At 51.6% G+C, this 20,310-nt stretch overlaps 1 protein-coding gene and 1 long non-coding RNA gene across 2 annotated transcripts; both read right to left on the bottom strand.

Moving 5' to 3' along the window:
- Positions 1-5,250: 5,250 nt before the first annotated feature.
- On the bottom strand, positions 5,251-9,272 carry LOC131494872 (uncharacterized). Its single transcript, XR_009253620.1, has 2 exons — positions 8,289-9,272; positions 5,251-5,401 (listed from the first exon to the last, which is right to left on the bottom strand). It is a non-coding gene; the product is annotated as an uncharacterized LOC131494872 (long non-coding RNA).
- Positions 9,273-9,822: 550 nt separating this feature from the next.
- Positions 9,823-20,199, bottom strand: LOC131505692 (uncharacterized). Its single transcript, XM_058719539.1, has 4 exons — positions 20,056-20,199; positions 16,979-17,165; positions 16,248-16,713; positions 9,823-10,655 (listed from the first exon to the last, which is right to left on the bottom strand). The coding sequence occupies exons 1-4, from the start codon at positions 20,197-20,199 to the stop codon at positions 10,091-10,093; spliced, it is 1,362 nt and encodes a 453-aa protein (XP_058575522.1). The 3' UTR covers positions 9,823-10,090.
- Positions 20,200-20,310: the final 111 nt, after the last annotated feature.

Raw genomic sequence — 20,310 nt, 5'->3', positions numbered from 1 at the left:
CTGCTCACTCCTCGCCCTCCCCAGACAAATGCCCCTCCCTCACAGCAGAAATACTCTGCAGTAACAATACTCACAGCCTCCCACGCCCTTGCCTCTCATGCACGGGGCAGCCGACCCCAAGCCAGCTTGATCTCCTGACTTCTCCAAAACAGCTCTTGCTAAGCTCTCCGGTAATTTCCCACTCCATTGCTAGATGCGACTGACCTTTCTAGTCATCTTACACGAACCCCAGCAGCATTGACACGTTGGCCACTTCTTGACTCGCAAGACACGTCGTCATCGCTCTCCTGGTTTTATTTCTGTTCTCTGACTGCTCTGTCTCTGCCTCCTCCACAGGCCCAAGGTCTTCTGCCTGGCTATTCGTGGATGGAGTTCTTTAAGACTTGATCCTGGGTCCTCTCCTCATCCCATACTCCCTCCCTTGGCAATCTCGTCCACACTTGGCTTGAATTACTGTTCATCTGAACATGGTTTGTTAATTTATATATCCTACCAGCTCCAGATCCACATATTCAAATAAGTACCCACGTGATGCCTCATGGATGTCTCAAAGGTACCTCAAACTCAACAAGTCCCGACTGAAACCATTTTTTTCACTCTCTACCCCTACCCCCTTCAATCTGTTCTCCTTCCAGGGTTGACGCCCTGTGCTCCTACACCAGAACCCCCCTAATGGAAGACAGCCTCTAAGGTGGCCCCCATGGTCTCCACCTCCTGGTATACAACCCTTGTGTGGTCTCCTTCCTTTGAGTGTGGCCGGGGCCCGTGACTTGCTCTGGCCAATAGAGTCCAGCAAAGGTGTCAGGATGCATGTGATTACGTGGATATGATTCTTTCACACGGGTTTGTGACACCCATCCTGCCTGGGGACTCACCCTCCCTTGCTGACTTTGAAGAAGCAAGTTGCCATGTTGTGAGCCACAGTAGAGGAGGACAGCAATAAGGAACTGAGGGTGGCTTCCAGGTGACGGCAAGAAACCGAGGCTTTCTAAAAAAAATTTTTTTTAACGTTTTATTTATTTTTGAGACCGGGAGAGACAGAGCATGAACGGGGGAGTGTCAGAGAGAGGGGGAGACACAGAATCGGAAACGGGCTCCAGGCTCTGAGCTGTCAGCACACAGCCCGACGCGGGGCTTGAACTCACGGACCGTGAGATCATGACCTGAGCCGAGGTCGGAGGTTTAACCGACTGAGCCCCCCAGGCGCCCCTAGAAACCGCGGCTTTCAATCCAAGAACCCATAAGGCGATGAACGCTGCCCACGGTTATCTGAGCTCGGAAGCAGATCCTTCCTAGTTGAGCCTCACGTGAGACCCCAGCCCGGGCCAACACGTGACTGCAGCCTTGTAGAGGACCCAGCTGCGCCCAGACTCCTGACCTGTGGAAACTGCGGGATACTAGATGGGTGTGGTTTTAAGCTGCTGAGTTTGTGGTCATCTGTTAGGCAGCAGTAGATGCCTGACACACCGTCCATCACCAAGTCCTCTCAGTTTCATCTTCTTTTTTTTTTTTTTTTAATTTTTTTTCAACGTTTTTTAGTTATTTTTGGGACAGAGAGAGACAGCATGAACGGGGGAGGGGCAGAGAGAGAGGGAGACACAGAATCGGAAACAGGCTCCAGGCTCCGAGCCATCAGCCCAGAGCCCGACGCGGGGCTCGAACTCGCGGACCGCGAGATCGTGACCTGGCTGAAGTCGGACGCTTAACCGACTGCGCCACCCAGGCGCCCCAAATGTTTTATCTTCTGAATGTCTTCTGGATCCACTCCCTGACCCCACCCCCGTCAAGTCTGGGTCACCAAATCACAGCCTCCTATCAGGCTTCTCTCTTGGGGCTTCTCTCAATCCCTCGTACTTGTCTTTCTCTGTCTTGTCCCAGGGCATTTTCTCAGGTCCCCTGGCTTGAAATGTTCTCCTCAATCCCCTTCTCCTGGGTAAATTCCATTCATTCCTCAGATTTCAGCTGAGTCATCAATTCCTCAGGAAAACCTTTCTTGAGTGCCCCACGCACCCTTTACAGCTGTTGTCATAGTTACAGTTTTACAGTTGTTTATGTCATCATTTCGTGGACGAACCGTATCTCCCATCAGAATGTGAGCAGGTGGAGGTCAGGAGCCATGTTTGGTCCTACACATAACTGTACCCTGAGCACCTGGCACGTAATAGGTGCTCGTATACGTTGGTTGGATGAATGAATGAGTGAAAGACTATGTCCATTTTTGAAGTTCAAAGTGCATGACACAGCCTTCCTACCTCAGGAATATGAGGAAGGTTGGAGCCAAGAGTGACGCCCCCTGGGTACTTGCTCAGGACTGCCCAAGCCTACTTGACTATTTTGCTCTTAGAAAAAAATCATAACTTCAGATTTTAAGAACTTGAGCTGTCTAGAGACAGGGAAAGGGAGCACCTGATGTCCCAGGATGTTATCAGCTGCCTGTGTGGCCAATGATATTTTCCAGTTTGTGGCCACAATACCTCCCATCCCTCCTGCTCTTCTGAAATGTATCCCTGCCCCCTTCCATCAAGAGGTAGGCTGTGAGTCGTCTCCCATGGCCCTGGGTGAACTGTGACACCTTTGACTGATAGAGAATGGAAGATGGGCCATTGTATGACTTCCAAGGCCAGGTCCTAAAAGGCCATGCAGCTTCTGTCTGATGCTCTGGAGACACTTGCTGGGGAGTCAGTCAGCGACTAAGGAGTTCAGCTGCTCCGGGGCTACCGTGCTGGAGAAGCCCCAGATGGGCGCTGTATTCAGCGACGCCAGCCGAGCTCCCAGCCAATAGCCAGCCTTGGCTGCCAGCCTTGTAGGGTGAGTCATCGAGGACATCCATCCCTGAGGAAGCCTCAGATGACCCCAGCCCCGGCCACTATCTATGACCTCGTGAGAGACCCCAAGCCAGGACTGCCCAGCTGAGCCCTTTGACAATTCCCAACCCACAGAATCGCAAGCAAAGTAAGCAGTGTTTTTAAGCTGCTAAATTTAGGGGTAATCGATTACACAACAATAATACCAGGAAGAGGAATTTGACGGGGAGTGCTGACACATCAAAAGGCCAAAACGTCACTTCTCGGCCTTTTGGCTAAGGTCAGGTGCAAAAACCCAAAACATAAGGGACTATCTTTGGGACCAGGTCAGCAGGTAACCAGAGGGGCCTGGAGAAGACTGTGGGAGGCCCCCCACCCGGATGGGCCTGGAGGCTGTAAATGAGGGCTTAACAAAAAGTGAGGAAGGTGGAGGAAAGAATACCATTGTTATGTACATTCAGCACAGCCGTTCCCACGATATTGTGGGAAATAGAAAATGTACCCAATGTACCCAATGAACTGATGAATCTGGCTAAGGAGATTTCCAGGGAAAACACCGGAAGTGCCAAGTGCACAGACAGCAAGGACCTCGAGTGTCAAGCCCCCGCCCTTGTGGGATTCCTGACCCACAAAATATGAACAAAACGAAGTGATTGTTTTAAGCTGCGAAATGTGGGGACCCTTACAAGGGCAGCAGTAAGAATTGAACAGCCTGATAACCACACCTGTTTTGTGCAGTGTGACAGACGGCTTGGAAAATGAAAGATGGCTTGGAAACCACAAATAACCATTGTCTTCCAGGGCGGTGGGAAGGATTTTATAGCAGCCCTGGTTTGGGGAAGTTTGAATAAATGTCAGAAAAAGTCTCTCACACTGTGAAAAAGTGATCGACTTTACTATTCCTATTGTGAAGAAGGGAAAGAGAACCTTGCCTGTTTGGGGCCTGTCACTAGTTAGGCGCTTTGCATATGATAATCTGATCTAATCTCTTAACAGCCTTTTGAGGAAAGTAATGTTGCCTGTTTGGTAGGTCTGCAGAGGGCTCCCCTTGAATCTTCGGGTGAGACACGAGCATGTGAGTAAGATAAGCACCTAAGGCTGGGGGAAGGTCAGGAAGGAACAGGGTTAGTAATTCTCGCAGTTCACACCGGGCCAGAAATAGTTCCTGCATCTGCTAGCAGGAGAAGAACATGCTCAAAATACAAAGGACGTGTGTGTGTGCGTGTGTGTGTGTGTGTGTGTGTGTACCTGAGTGCCTGTGTGGAGTGCACAGAAATGGTGAAAGGGCTGGCTGTCAGGGGGCCTGAACTGGACACCTTCTATCTGGGGCCTTTGAAGTCAGGTGTGGGGGCACCTGGGTGGCTCAGCCGGTTGAGCGTCCGACTGATCTTAGCTCAGGTCACGATCCCAGGGTCTTGGGATCAAGCCTCGCATCAGGCTGTGCACTGAGCATGGAGTCCGCTTAAGATTCCCTCTCCCTCTCTTCTCTCCCCCACCCACACACACTCTGTCTCTCTAAAAAAAAAGAAAAAAAGTCAGGTGTGATTTTTAGATTCATTTTGGGGTAGAGGGCAGGGCACAATGGCATGAATAAGCCCCGTGTTCACGGCTCTGTAAGGAATGGAGAGGAGTTGGGTGGGTGGGTGGGTAGGACTCGAGGTCTCAAGTTAACTTGGGGTCATTTCACAAGGGGTCCTAAACGCCAAAAGGATGACTTTAACTCAGTGGGGGAGCCGCAGACCTTTTCACAATTAGAAAAATTTCAGTGTCCTTAGAAGGCAATGGAAGGGCACATGCTCTCCTGCTTGCGCCCTCTGTCTGCAGACTGGAGCCACGTCACGGGAGGATAGACCCTTCTTTCAGGGCAGAAAGAAGCCCAGAAGCCTTGTAACCCCACCCACTTCATACTAGAAGGGAAACGTGGCCCACTCGGAATGCCCCTTTTCAGATTCACTCTGTTGGCTTTTCTTCATCTAAACGTTGACCTGCCCGAGGGCACGGTGCGGGACCTTCTTTGGTCTGCAATTTATTCACTTCCAAAACCATATTTTTTAGTTCTTTGGCTTTAAATACGTCTGTATTTTGACGGCACACCTGTGCATATCTCTGGCCTTGGCTTCCTCTTGGAACTCGACATACCTGTATCCCCACCTGTCCACTCAGCAGCCCCACCTGGATGTCTAATGGGCATCTCAAATGATGCCATTTACAATATATGCCAAACACAACTCCTGCCTTGTCCCCAAAACCTGTTCACGCCAGTCTTTCTCAAATCACCATCCGCCCAGTGGCTCCCGCCCAACCTAGGCACCGGCCTCAGTTCCTACCTTTTCCTTACACCATACGACCAGTTCAGTAGGTGGATCTTACCTGTTCCGCTTCCGCGATTCTTCCACATCCCATTTCTGTGACTGTGACCCCAGACCAAGCCCATTACAGGCATGCCTAATTTTATTGCGCTTTGCTTTATTGTGTTTCACAGATACTGCAGTTTTTACAAGTTGAAGGTTTTGGGCAACCCTGTGCCGAGGAAGCCTATCGGCACCATTTTCCGACAGCGTCTGCTCACTTTGTGTCTCTGTCGCATTTGGGTAATTCTCGCAATATTTCAAACTTGTTCATTGTAATATTTGTCGTGGTGATCTGTCACCCGTGACCTCGGATGTCACTACTGTCATTGTCTGGGGACACCGCGAACCGCGCCCATATAAGCCGGAAAACTGAATCGATAAATGTCCTCTGTGTGTTCTGTCTGCTCCCCCCGCCGGCCACCGCCTCGTCTCCACCTCTCCTCGGGCCTCCCTGTTCCCTGAGACACAACCCTATTGCAATTAGGCCAGTTAATAGCCCTACGATGGCCTCTACGTGTCCAAGTGAAAGGAAGGGTCGCACGTCTCCCACTTTCAATCAAAAGCCAGACATGAGGAAGCTCGGTGAGGAAGGCCGGTGGAAAGCTGAAACAGGCCGGAAGCGGGGCCTCTCGCACCGAACGGTCGTCCAGGTTGTGAACGCGAGAGATGAGTTCTCGGGGAAATTAAAAGGGCCGCTCCAGTGAACACACGGATGGTAAGAAAGCAAAACAGCCTTATTGCTGGTACGGAGAAGGTTTTGGTGGTCGGGATAGAAGACCCAGCCAGCCACAACGTTCCCGTAAGCCAAAGGCCAATCCAGACCAAGGCCCTGGCGCTCCTTGTGAAGGCCGGGAGGTGAAGAGGCTGCCGGAGGAAAGTCTGGAGCGAGCAGGGGTTGGTTCAGGAGAGAAGCGTGTCCGTAACACAGAAGTGCAAGGGCAAGGTGAGGCTGCGAGTGCTCGTGCCGGAGCTGCGGCAAGTTCTCCGGGAGACCCGGCAGGACGATGGTGGGGGCGGCTGCCCTAAACAACAGACGGGCGGTGTGGACGGAGCCGCCTTCTGCTGGAAGGAGACGTGATCGAGGGTTTTCACGCTGGAGAGCAGACGTCAACGCCCGGCTCCAGAGCCCCAGGGGACAGGCTCTCTTACCAGGGGCCGGTGCGACTGGGGACTTGACAGTGATGCCAGTGCCCGTTCACCGTCCTGAAAATCCTGGGGCCCTTCAGAATTATGGGAAATATACTCCACCCGTGCTCCGTAGGCAGAATAGCACAGCCTGGATGAGCGCACGTCTGTTCACGACGTGGTTTTCCAAATATTTTAATCTCACTGTTGAGACCCAGGGCTCAGAACAAAAAAAGAGACTCCTTTCAAAATATTAGTGCTCACTGACAACGTACTGGGTCACTCAAGAGCTCCGATGGAGAAGGACAACGAGACGAATGCTGTTTTCCTGCCAGCTATCACAGAACCCATTCCGCAGCCCGTGCATCAGGGGGTCGTTTTGACTTTCAAGTCTTTACGTTTCATGAGGCTACAAGTGTCATCGTGATTCCTCTGAGGGATCTGGGCAAGGTAAACTGAAACCCCTCTGGAAAGGATTCACCACTCTCTACGTTTTATATTGAGAACATTCACGATTCACAGGAAGAGGTCAAAATACCAACATTCACAAGAGTTTGGAAGAAGTCGATTCTAGCCCACACGGACAACATGGAGGGTCCAAGCCTTCCGTGGAGGAAGTCGCTGCCGACGGGGTGGAAACAGCAAGAGAACCAGAATCGCAAGCGGAGCCTGATGATGGGACCGAGTGTGTGGTCGCGGTCTTGGGGGAAATCTTGAACGGAGGAGGAGTTGCTTCTTGGGGAAGCGGTTTCTTGAGGCGGAATCTGCCGCTGGTGACGATGCCGTGAAGACTGTTGACGTGACCACAAAGGACCTGGAAGATGCTTACACTGAGCTGATAGAGCCGTGGCTGTGTTTGAGGGGACGGACTCCGGTGTCGAAAGATTCCTACTGTGCGTAAAATGGCGTCAAACGGCATCACGTGCCACAGAGAAATCGTCCACGAAAGGAGGAGTCACTTGATGTACCAGACCAACCTCGTTGTTGACTAATTTAGGAAACGGTCACAACCACCAAGCAGCCGTGAACATCGAGGCAAGATCTTCCTCCAGCAAGAGGATTCTGACTCACCGAGAGCTCAGATGATGGTTAGCATTGTTTAGCAATAAAATGTTTTAACTCAAGTCTGTCCATTCCTGTAGACATGAAGCTGTTAAGACACCTGACACACTACAGTGTCGTGTAAACACAACTCTCATGTGCACCAGGAGACCAGTGAGCTCACTGGACCCACTTCGCTGCGATATCTGCTTTACTGTGGTGGTCTGGAAGCGAACCCCCAAGATCTCTGAGGCATGACTGCGTTTTCCTGAGACAAATCACACTGCCTCCTCTCTGTTAGATTCTTGTCCTCCTACGGTTGATTTTCCAGAAAGGGAGAGAGATCATTTTAAAACATAACTTCGCCCACTGCCCTCCCCTGCTTTAAGTCTCTCAGTTGCTTCCCATTTGCGTAGAATAAAATCCAAATTCCCTGCTATGCTTACAAGGCCCTCCATTGTCTCACTGGGCTTTGGCATGGATACCTCTGACCTCGGGAGTCCCAAACCTTGACTGTGGCCCCGACCCCCGGGCTCCTCCCTTTCTCCAGGATGCAGCGGGTTCTGTGGACCTCAAGCCTGGGCCCTTGTTCCCTTTGATTAGAACAACTTTTTCCTGCTCCTCAAGTGGCTGCCCCCCCTCTCAGGCCCCAAACTCAGCTCAGAGCTCACTTCCTCAAAAGGATTTTCTGGACCTCATCTCAGGCACGGAGATGAGCCATACACGTCTCACTTACGGATATATTTGACTTTTCACAAGTGAGACTTGATCGAGCATTTTCTGAGACCATTTAACCAGGAAAATAAATGTACTAGGAAACTTTTACACCTTATCCACTTAAGACACGGATAAATATGTCACCATAATTCACTTTTTAGATAAAAAATATTTTTATTACTTTATTTCCACCCAGTACCTAATTTTCTGCTATTTGTAATGATCGATTTCTTTTTTTTTTTTAGTAAACTTTTTTTACTGAAATCCACACTGAATCCAAGTATATTCCTTGATGAAGTTTCACAAAGTAAACACACCCGCCGACGAGGACTCAGATCGCAACACGGAATATTTCCTGCGCCCAGAAACCACTTCCAGTCACAACGCCCCACGGTTGGCACTAGGGCCACGGATTCATTTGGTGGGGGTTTGAACCTCATATAAATGGAATCACGCAGTGTGCGCTCTTCCAACCCGGACTTCTTTCGCTTGGCACCATGTAGGTGTGAACTGTTAGCGGGCGGACCTGACCTTGTCTTCTCACTGTGTGATAATCCCTGGTGTGGATGCAGGTTCCTTACGAACGTTCTGGCATCTGTGAACAGCTGAGTCGTATCCAGTCTGAGGCTCTAACAAATACTACTGGTAGGAACATCCCAAAGCGTGTCTTTTGGCAAACACTGGCACCCATCCCCACTGGCACGTGCCCAGGGATTGGAATCCTGGGCCTGGGGGTGTTTACATTCAGTTCAGTTGATACTTTCCTTAGTTGATTTTTTTATTGTGGTAAAATATACCTAACAGCAAATGTATCATTTTAGCCATTTTTTAAAAGCTTTTTTGGTTTTATTTATTATTGAGAGACACAGAAAGAGCATGAGCATAGGAGGGACAGAGAGACACAGAATCCAAAGCAGGTTCCAGACTCTGAGCTGTCAGCACAGAGCCCGATGTTGGGCTTGAACCCACAAACCATGAGATCATGACCTGAGCTGAAGTCAGAGGTTTAACCCGCTGAACCACCCAGGTGCTGCCTTTTGCCTCTGTTCGAAAACCCACATTAAAAACACATCCAAAGGGGGCACCTGGGTGTCTAAGTGGGTTAAGTTTCTGACTTCAGCTCAGGTCATGTTCCCACAGTTCGTGGGTTCCAGCCCCGAGTCAGGCTCTGTGCTGACAGCTCGGAGCTTGGAGCCTGCTTCGGATTCTGTGTCTGTCTGTGTCTCTGTCTCTGTCTCTCTCTCTCTCTCTCTCTCTCTCTCTCTCTCTCCTCCCCTGCTTATGCTCTCTGTGTCTCAAAATAAACAAACATTAAAAAAAAAAAAAAGGAAATTAATCCGGCAATTCTCTCCAACTGAAAATAAGTAGTAAACTTTGGAAATATTATTGTTTGTTTCCATTAAACCTGGTTAAGTAAAATCATCAATTGGTTTTATAGAAATAAAATATTTAAACTTCAAAATATTTTTAATTTTAACATGCCTACTTTAAAATTTTTCAATGGTTTTTCACCTACTTTATTGTTCTGCAAAAAAAAATGAAGCACAAATTTGATTTTTCCTTTTGCTTTGTGCTCCAGTATTGCCAGGCAGGGTACTGACTGGTTGCCTCTGGGTGGGAGTGGGGACTGTCTGAGGAGCATGAGAGAACTTTCTTACTGGTATCTCAGTAGGGTCTGAGTTACAAACCTGTACAGATTTGTCAAAACTCAGCAGATGTTCCCTTACAAGCAGGGCACTTCATTGTAAGTTTTGGATCCAAAGGAAAAGACTGTGAATAACGGATGCTAGTTAATGTTGGAGGGGAATTTACTCTGAAGGCGTCAAGAATAAAAATGGATTAACGGATGGCTGCCCAGATGTGATAAAAGTCGAGGAAGATGTCAACGGTACCGCTGGAAATTTCCATAATACAGTGTTGGGGCAGCTCCAGTCCTCTAGAATTTGCTGGTCCATCTGAGAGCTCTTCCAACTGGAGTTTCTCCGGGTGGGATGACTGGGGCAGATCTGGATACAACATCCTGAAGAAGTGGGCAAACCTCCAGGGGCTCGATCAAGCCTTGGAGGAGACAAGGGGCAGAAAAGAGAATTTGGCCCCGGGCAAGGGGAGATCTGTGGTACGCTCCCCAAATCGGGTGGGCCCTGCCCTCCCCCCCCCCCAACCCCCTTTTGCCTCATTTTCCTTCCATTCTGTCCAGCACAGGCTGACAGAGGTGCTACTAAGGAAGTCGCGAGCCCTTTCTAGATTCCGTTTATTGCTCGCACAGACTACGGAAGGAAGAATGGCCGAAGGCGGCCAGCTCCCCGGGACCGTTGTGCAGGGTGACACGGAAAAGTGGCCAGGTGAAAATATGGAAGCCCGGACGGCCCGCTGCTGGGGGCCGCTTCCCTCCCTGGCCAAGCTCCTGCCCTGCCCGTCGCATCCCACGAACAGCAGGAGGGGTGTTGTCAAGCCTTGGATCCATCTGTGGTTCGAGCCTTGTCTGAGTGGCCTATGTGGGTCCATGCGGGCTGCCAGGGCCCTCCACTTCCTTCTCGGGTTTCCTTTGTGCTCCTGCACTCCCAACACCGTACCTTCAGGGACCTCTGGAGGTGTAGACGGGGCACCCAACCTGGCTCTGAGGAAAACACAAATACCTGGTAAGCTTGAGAAAAGATGCCCATCACTCAGGAAATGGGAGTGAAAAACAATCAGATGCCTTGGAAAGGCTTACAGGGAGCGATGCAGACAATCGCTTTGAGCTTTTTTTATTTTTGATGTCTATTTCTTTTGAGACAGAGAGACAGAGCGTGCATGCGTGAGCACAAGCATGGGAGGGGGGAGAGAGAGAGAGAGAGAGAGAGAGAGAGAATCCCAAGCAGGCTCGGAGCTGCCAGAGCAGAGCCCATGTGGGGCTCCATCTGCCGAACGGAGAGATCATGACCTGAGCTGAGCTGAAGAGTCTCATGTCTAACCGACAGAGCCACCCAGGTGCCCGGACAGAAAACTTTTTAAATTAGTGCACCTCTGGGGCACCTGGGCGGTTCCACTGGTTAAGGGTCTGACTCCTGGTTTCGGCTCCGGTCATGATCTCACGGTTTCGTGAGTTCAAGCCCCGAGTCGGGCTCTGTGCTGGCAGTGGCGGCCGATCCTGCTTGGGATTCTCTGTCTCTCTGCCCCTCCCCCCCGCTCATGCTGTGTCTCTCTCAAAAATAAATAAACTTTAAAAAAAACTATCTAAAAACAAATTTTTTGAAATTAGTGTACCTCTTGCCACTGCACTCCCTAGGCCCTGGTCACCTCAAGGCGTACACTTTCAGAACTTAAGGACTGTGTTATCCCAATGCTATTTAAGCTGTTCCAGAACACACAGGAATAAAAGCAAGACTCCCAGGGCGCCTGGCTGGCTCAGTCGGTGGAGCCTGCAACTCTTGATCTCAGGGTTGTGGGCTCGAGCCCCATGTTGGGTGTAGAGATTACTCAAAAATAAAATCTTAAAACAAACAAACAAACAAACAGCAAGACTCCCAATCTTTTCAGAGGAGCAGCTTAACACAGACAGCCAAATCAGGAAGACCGCACATACAAAAAAACCGTAGAGCAATACCTTGTAAGAATTCTGATGCAAAAAAATCCTACAAAACACTGTGGAAAAGGTAAAACTCTGCAGATAGTAAAAAAGATCATGACTGTGAGACACTGCGGGGAGGGAGAGATGAACAGGCAGAGCACAGGATTTTTAGGGCAGTGACACTGCTCTGTATCATACTCTGTGGTGGATGCATGCCCGACATTTGTCCCAACCCAGAGAATGTACAGCACCTAGAGTGGACCCCAGTGTCACCTAGGGACTTTGGGAGATAATGATGGGTGGGCTCATCGACTGCAACAAACGGACCACTCGGGTGGGGGATACTGATCAGGGGGTAAGTCGTGTGTGTGTGGGAACAGGGGTATGTGGGAAATCTCTATCTTCTGCTCAGTTTTGTTATGAACTTCAAACTGCTCTAAAAAAATCAAGTCTATTAAAAGAATCCTACATAAAATTACATACAAACCAAATTCAGCAAGACCTTGACCCCATTAAGACGATTCTACAGTTGGGTTAAAACCAGAAGCGTGGCTCATTATGGATGAATCCAATCACAAAATACTCCACATGGACAGGCAAAAGGGCGAAAATAAGAAAACATGCGATTACCTCCACAGATGTCAATGGCACCCACTAAATTCAATATTCTCCCCTTAAACTTTTTTTTTATAAAACTTTTTAAAATGTTTTTATTTATTTTGAGACAGAGAGAGACAGAGCATGAGCGGGGGAGGGGCAGAGAGAGAGGGAGACACAGAACCCGAAGCAGGTCCAGGCTCCGAGCCGTCAGCACAGAGCCTGAGGTGCGGCTCGAACTCACGGACTGTGAGATCATGACCTGAGCCGAAGTCGGATGCTTAACTGACTGAGCCACCCAGGCGCCCCTAAACAAAATTTTTTTCATGGTAGTAAATCAGTGAAATAGGGATGTCTGCCACTAAAGGCAGTGTAGATGGGACAGGCGCCTGGGTGGCTCAATTAAGCATCCGACTTCGGCTCAGGTCATGATCTTGGGGTTTATGGGTTCGAGCCCCACATTGGGCTCTGTGCTGACAGCTCAGAGCCTGGAGCTGCTTCAGGTTCTATGTCTCCCTCTCTCTCTGCCCCTCCCCCTGCTCGTGCTCTGTCTCTCTTTCAAGAATAAACATAAAAAAAAAAATAAAGACAGTGTAGAAAACTCCCCTCCTCTGCTGAAGGCGGAAGTGTAACGCAGACAGTTTTTCAAGGCAATGATCTGACAATTTCACCGACATACCATTTGCCCGGCCACTTTAATTCTAGAAGCATGTGCAAAGTACACAGGATGTTCGCTGAGTACCGGTCTTGGAGAAACCTCGGAAACCCTCTCTACACCCTTGGTGAGGTTAATGTGGGCAAGAAGGCTCTGCCCGAGGCCACGTGGTGGGCCAGGGGGGCCCCGTGAGGGAGGGGCTTTTCCTCTTCACTACTGTGTCCCTGGTGCCTAGGACAGTGCTTGCTTGGCATGCAGCGGGGGCGTGGCCCACAGCGCTGAATAGACGATTCTACTGTTGGGTTAAAAAAGTTGCAGAATCGGGGGGCGCCTGGGTGGCTCAGTCAGTTAAGCGGCCGACTTCGGCTCAGGTCATGATCTCGCGGTCCGTGAGTTCGAGCCCCGCGTCGGGCTCTGGGCTGACGGCTCAGAGCCTGGAGCCCGTTTCAGATTCTGTGTCTCCCTCTCTCTCTGCCCCTCCCCCGTTCATGCTCTGTCTCTCTCTGTCTCAAAAATAAATAAACATTTAAAAAAAAAATTAAAAAAAAAAAAGTTGCAGAATCGTATGTACAGAATGGTCCCATTGGCAGAAAAAGAAAAAGACATTTTTCCCAGATATATATGCTTGCAGATGCATGGGAAGGATCAAAGAGGTCACCCAAGAAATTGTTAACCGTGGGGACTCCTGGAGAGAGGGAGGAAGGTATGGGGCAAGAAGAGAGAAGGAGGACCCAGACTGTCCACGGCAGGCCTTCTGTAATGCTTGCTTTTTCCTGGGGGTGTGTATTGCTTTTAAAATAAAAATCTAGTTTAGGAACAGTTACTTAACCTATCTGAGCCTCAGTTTCCTCATCTGTAAAAGGGAGAGCAGTAATAAATACCTCCCCCAGAGGGTCACCGTGACATTTGAGGAACGGACAAGATCACGCACAGAGTCTCCTGGCACCTGGTGTTAATGAACATATGTTATTATTGAAAGAAATACAGAAAAAACAAGGAACATTTTTTTCTTAAGTTTATTTATTTTGAAAGGGAGAGAGAGCACGAGAGCAAGCAGGGGAGGGAAAGGAAGAGGGGGAAAGGCAGAGAGAGAGAGAGAGAGAGAGAGAGAGAGACTGGGAATCCAAGCAGGCTCTGAGCTGTCAGCGCAGAGCCTGAGTCGGGGCTCGCGCTCACGAACCACGAGATCATGATCTGAGCCGAAACCAAGTCAGACGTTCAACCGCTTAACCGACTGAGACTCCCACGAGCCCCAAGGAGCACTTGTTACAAGACTGTAGGGACCCAGCTGCACCGGCCCTGGAACTGGCCCCACACACCCCACTTTCGGCCTTTGCACTTGCTACTTCCTCTCCCTGGAACGTTCCTTCTCAGGAGAGCTGCCTGCTCCTTCCTTCACATCATCCCTTCTCTGCGCAGATGAAACCTACCAGACAGGTGGTTCCTAACCAGCCTTCCTAAACCTGCACGCTGTTTCCACACCATTACTCCCTGGCCTCTCGACCCACTGTATGTTCTTTGGCCCGGAACACTGCCTGCCATATCGTTGTGTTTTTGGTCTGTTTCCCTCATAACAGTATGAGCTTGAGAAGAAGCTTTATCTCCAGCAACAAGAATAATGCCTGACGAAGAGCAGGTATCCAATGAATACCGTGAAAGAATAAGTAAACGTTGTCTGAAATACAGCATCAAAAGAAACTTGAAAACCGCCTCTAACCAGGGTGACCAGGAAAACCTTCCCAACCTTGAAGGCAACGGGAGAGGACTGCGGGGCGGTGGCGGGCAGCCGGTCCCACCCCAGGCAAGGGGGTGGGAGCAGAGGAGAGGGGCCTGACGGTGGGGCTCCGAGCAGACCCCTGGGTCATGGGCCTCCCACACTTTGCTAATCTGCAGGGTCAGGCTTTTGAAGGACCGAAGTTCAGGAGGTAAGACTGGGTGTGGTTTTCTTAAGGACCATTCCCATTCTCCAGGTGGGAGGTAAGAACCTGAAATAAGAATGTGGCAGCAGGGACAGCGGGGACAAGGAAGATGCAAACTCATTCACTCATTCATTCATTAGCGCTATTAACAAGGGAGAATTGGTGGCTCCTGGACGCCAATTGCGTGGGCTGGAGGGGCTGAAGGACAAGGAGGTGTCTCCCTGTCAGGGGTCTGCCCTGGGTGGTTGAGGATGGCCAGGGATCCAGAACACGACAGGAGGCACAGGTTTTGCAGGAGAGCAGAGCTCAGGTTGCACTTGCTGTGTCTTTAGAACCTGTGGGGTGTCGAAAGGCAACAGCCAGGGGCATCTGGATAAACCCCACGAGAGCTCTAGAGAGCCCAGCTGGGCCGGAAGTCAAGTGTGGACTCAGCCACACAGGAGGGAATGCCACAGGGATCATACGGATTGTAGTCTAGAGATAAGCGGGCTACAGAAAGGGACACAGGACACGGCAACACTTAAAGGGTGGGCTGACAGCCGTCTCGGATCTGAGAAGGAAGGGTGGAAGAGGAAGCAAGAACACGAGACCCGGCCGGGGTTTTTAAAAAGCATGAGGTTACTGTCAGTGTTAAATGCTGCAATATTTAGGCAGAAGAAAACTAAAGGGTCTACTTGGCAGTAAGGACTTCCTCGGAGACTTCTAGAAGTTTCCAGGACAGTGATGGGAAATGTAGGCCGGGGTGAAATTTTGTGATAAGCAAGCAGGTGAGGAAGTGAAGACAATGAGAACAGAAGTTATTTTCAAGAAACTGGACTGTGAAGGAAACTAGGACAGTGATTAGGTCCCAGGGAGGTCTAACAAGTTCGGCTGGAGAGAGTGGGTAAGACAGAAGGCAGGAGCTTAAGGTTTGGGAGCCAGCTCGACAGTGAGGGGTGACAAGGTCCACGGAATGCTTATTGACTTGGATGTCTAAGGGCACGTAGCAGATTTCCGAGGTCAAGGCGGGGCAGGATCTGGAGGGGCAAGAAGACGGTACCCCTAGTGTCATCTGCTGATGGCAGACGGACAGCGAGGCAACGACAACGACGCAGCAGCGCAGGTCTAGCCGGGTAAGATGCCTGGGTGCTCCCACGACAATCCAGGAGGCCTCTGGGTCACCAGTTTAAAACCTTATCGCTTCTAGACCCATCTAAACCCAAGGACAGACATTAATAATCTGATAAGCTCTGGGCTTCCCCGGTTGCTCTCAAAAGCGATGCCACTGTCTCCCTCTGGGCAGTGTGCGGTGGCCAGTGGCTCGCTGTGGGCTCTCGGCCGTCTTTAGAGAATGCAAGGGTCCACGGCAGCAGGGGTCCGGTCAGTGTGTCTCGGACCGCAGCACACAACAGGTGCTCGCTCAGCGCAGGCGGAGAGTGAAGGCTGCGCGAAGCCGGGGCTCGGTCTCCGGCACCGTCAGCAAGGCTCGTGTCCCCCTCCTCAACAAACCTGCTTCCGTTCCACAGCCTGGAACGACCCCCTCCTTCTCGACCCCCGTCGCTGGTGGCTTTGGCTGCTCTTTCAATACCCCCGGCCTCCCGGGACCCGCGGCGGTCGGCGACCCCGGGCGGCGGCCCGCGCAGCGACTGCCCGGCCGGCCGAGACGCCCTTGGCCTTCGCGTCCACACGCGGACGCGCGGCTCGAGCTGCGGGGCGCCGGCGCCTGCCTCGCGTCCTCTCTTGGTGCCAGGGCTGCCGAAGGGACGGCACTCCGGACGCGACCGGCCACACGGCCACTTACCCGACTGCGCGAGGATCCTGGCCGGCACCTGGGTCGGGACGCTCGCCGGGAGGGGCGTGGCCTCCGGGCCCGCAGGCCTCTGGGAGTCGCGGTCCCGGCTCAGCCTGCAGCGGCCTCGCGGAAGGGGAAGTGGAAGGACGAGAACTACATCTCCCAGGAGGGTCAGCGGCTCGCCTCGGGCGGGGCGGGGCGGGGCGGGGCGGGGCGGGCCGAGGCGGGGGCGGGGGCGGGGGCGGGGCCAAGGCCTCGGCTCCCAGGCCCAGCGAAGAAAGCCTCCAGAGAGCCTGGGAAGAGTCCCCGGAGTTCCTCCTAGTCGATGCGGCGCGTCCGAGAGCTGCGCGCCGTGGGAGTCCGGCCCGAGACCCCTGGAGCTCCGCTCGCTCATTCCCAAATCCGGCCGCTTTCCCCCGCGCTCGGCGCTGAGCGAGACTGGCCGCACCCCCGCTCTCAGGTTGCTCTCCGAGGCCCGAGGCCAGAGCAGAACTGCGTGAGGGAGGATCCGCGGAGGCAGCTGTCTCTGGTCCGGCCTTGAAGGCCGCTGCCAGACGCCCCACGTGGGAGTGGGGAGGCGAGTTAGGCCTGCTGCCCAAGTCCAGGTTAAAGGTGAGATGAGGGTGCCTAGCCCTCTGCCGGTGGAAAGATGACGGTTGGAAACTGGAGTTTGGAGTAGGGCTCATGCACTTGATTGAGTGGAGGGGAGGTGACAGGAAAAGAGTGTGGCTTGTATAGGTTATCTTCCGTAGTCAATGGGGTGCCGTGAAGGGGCAACGACTGGCGCAGTGACGGTGCGTTTGGGGCCGAGAGTCGGCTGTGTTCTGGCTATGGTTTGTGATGCGCATCCGACGTCTGAGTGGAGGTGTTGAGTGGACCTGAGGATACAGGGGCCGACAAGGATAGAGATGGGCTTTGCATCAAGGGCACACGATGGAACAAGCCAAATGGGCCAGGGCAGGGGTGACAGGGAAGGACACAGAGTCCTGAACGTGTATGCCCTCATTCAGAGGTTGGTCAGCAAAGGAGACTGAGGATGGCCAGTGACAGCCTGAAGGATTGGGGGTTTTTGAAGTGGACTTTCCGGAGGGAGGGAGTGATAACCCAGGAAGGAGTGCTTCACTGGAAGAAGGTTGAGCAAGCTGAAACTTGAGACGGAATCCCCGGGTCTGGAAACGGTGGTCGCTGGAGATCTTGGCCAGGGCAGGTTCCTTGGAGCGGAGGGGAAGAACGGCCTGACTACGGAGGAGGGAAGGGGAGTGAGGTGCAGAAGTGGAGACAGCTAGTGTAAACAGTGCTTTTAAGGAATGTTGCTTTAGAGCAGAAAAATGAGGCAGAGCCTAACCAGGGATGGCAGGTCCAGGGGGATTGCGTCTCCTCTCTCTCCAGACGGAGAGATTACAGCTTTGTAGAATGATCCAGAGGGAGGAGGGATTAGTGATGCAGCAGAGCCCCTGAGAGGTCAGAGGGGACCGAATCCAACGGCTGTGTGGAAGGCTGGCACCACACCGTGTCTTGATGGAAGGTAGAATGCCTGGGCAGAATAATGGTCCCCCAGATATGTCCGTGTCGTCATTCCCAGAAACTGTGAGTGTGTCACCTTACGTGGCAAAAGAGGTGTTGCAAACCTGATTAAGCATTGAGGGCCCTGAGACAGGGAGAGTCTCCTGGATTGACCAGGTGGGCCCAAATATCATCATGAGGTTCCTTAAAAGTAGAAGGAAGAGGGAGGCACAAAGATAGATGCATTGTTACTGGCTTAGAAGCTGGAGGAAGGGGGCCACCAGCCAAAGAATGTCGGTGGCCTCTGAAGCAGGAAAAGGAAAGGAAACGGATTCACTTTCGAGCCTCCAGAGGGGATGTAGCTGTTCTGAAAGCACTAGCCTCTTCTTCAGCCTAGTGAGTCCCGTGGCCTAGTGAGTCCAGGGCCTCTGGGAGAATGTGACAAGTGTGCATAGGAGAGGAAGGAGTTGATGCTTCAAAACAGTCCCCCCCAATGGCATCAGAGCTCATCACAGTGGCCTTTGTGTGCTGCTAGAAGCCACATGCAACAGAGGTTTTGCAGGGGGACCTGCTCTCCATCGGTGTCTCTGTGGACGCCTCCTATGTCAGTTTGTCTGGGACAGCTAAAATAATCCCAGGAATAATGTTCCCATCCCTCTTGAGACCTCTCCTACGGACCTGCCTCTCCGACCCCATCCCACCAACTCATCCCCAGTCGCTAAAAATAAGGTGCATCTAAACTGTGCAGCCACTCTGGAAAACAGTATGGAGGTTCCTCAAAAAATTAAAAACAGAACGACCCTACGACCTAGCAATTACACTACTAAGTATTTATCGAAGGGATACAGGTATGCTGTTTTGAAGGGATACGTGCACCCTGATGTTTATACCAGTGCTATCAACGGCAGCCAAAGTATGGAAAGAGCCCAAATGTCCATCGATGGGTGAATGGATAAAGAAGATGTGGTATGTATATACAACGGCGTATTACTCGGCAATCAAAAAGAATGAAATCTTGCCATTTGCAACTACATGAGTGGAACTGGAGGGTATTAGGTTAAGTGAAATTAGTCATTCAGAGAAAGACAAAAATCCTATGAGTTCACTCATATGAGGACTTTAAGACACAACAGATGAACACAAGGGGAGGGAAGCAAAAATGATATAAAAACAGGGAGGGGGACAAAACCTAAGAGACTCTTAAATATGGAGAACAAACAGAGGGTTACGGGAGGGGTTGTGGGAGGGGGGATGGGCTAAATGGGTAAGGGGCACTAAGGACTGTACTCCTGAAATCATTGTTGCACTATGTGCTAACTAACTTGGATGCAAATTAAAAAAAAAAAAATAATATATTTGTATAAAAATAAGGTGCATCTGGTTATGTAGGCTAGTGGCTGAGATCTGAGATTGAACCAGAGGGGAGCCAATGTGAACCCCCCCTCCTGGTGGGCAGGACCCGTTGGGGGGGCTTTTGTAAAAGGGCTGTTGAGAAAGATGCTCTTGAAGCAAAGGCGCACAACCAGAGAGGAGACCCAGGTGACAATCCTGAGTCGTCACACCTCAGCCCCAGTCTGGGCACTGGCAACCCAAGCTGCTTTGGGTCCTGGAGCAGGAGACGACGGAGTTGGGCTACCTGTGGCGTGACTGTCAACTGACCACGTGCTATCTGCAGGCCCTGCCCCAGCCGAGGAGGGCAAGCTCCCCATTCCCCAACTGCCCATCCCATCGCCCTCCTTCCAAGGCTCCTGGCGTCTTGGGCGCAGTTTGATCTTCAGCCCAAGCTGCCCAGAGCCATGGCGCTTAGACTTCAAGCCATGCACCGGGAGGGTCTCCGTGTCCCTGAACTGCGTGGCACTGAGGGCAGCTCCCTCTAGTCAGGAAGAGGGGCAACCCACAACCTAACACGGGGAGACTGACGTCTGCCTCATGCTCATGGATCCTGACACAGGGCTTTGAAAGAAACTTCCAAGCCACATGGCTAGGAAGTAGGAATGAGTTTATCCCTAGGAGCTCACGTACCAGAGAATGGTCCCGGGACAGGCTGTTTCCCTGGTGCTTAGTTACTCTGGAGACAAACCCCAAGCCGGTGGTACCCATCTCCCAGGGAGGTGGACGCACCATCCACTGTGAGAAGTCGCACGGGGGTCTCGTCTCCACCACCATTCTACTTCTCACTTTGCTGACAAAGGGTGAGAGGTTTTAGAAACATCCACCAGCATTAGATACAAGAAAAATGCCCTTCCTTACTTTAGTGTTTACACATTAGACTCAGTA

Source organism: Neofelis nebulosa, chromosome 2, assembly GCF_028018385.1.
Source record: "Neofelis nebulosa isolate mNeoNeb1 chromosome 2, mNeoNeb1.pri, whole genome shotgun sequence".
Taxonomy (NCBI): Eukaryota; Metazoa; Chordata; class Mammalia; order Carnivora; family Felidae; genus Neofelis; species Neofelis nebulosa.
The sequence above is the reverse complement of the archived record's forward strand: the minus strand, read 5'-3'. Positions and strand labels throughout refer to the sequence as shown.

Coding starts and splice junctions, on each gene's coding strand:
- LOC131505692 (XM_058719539.1), bottom strand. CDS start 20,199: ATGGTGGTGGAGACGAGACCCCCGTGCGACTTCTCACAGTGGATGGTG. Junction 17,166..20,055: donor TGTCCCGGGACCATTCTCTG/GTACGTGAGCTC, acceptor TTCCACCGGCAG/AGGGCTAGGCACCCTCATCT. Junction 10,656..16,247: donor AGGCTGTGGAACGGAAGCAG/GTTTGTTGAGGA, acceptor TGTTTTCCTCAG/AGCCAGGTTGGGTGCCCCGT.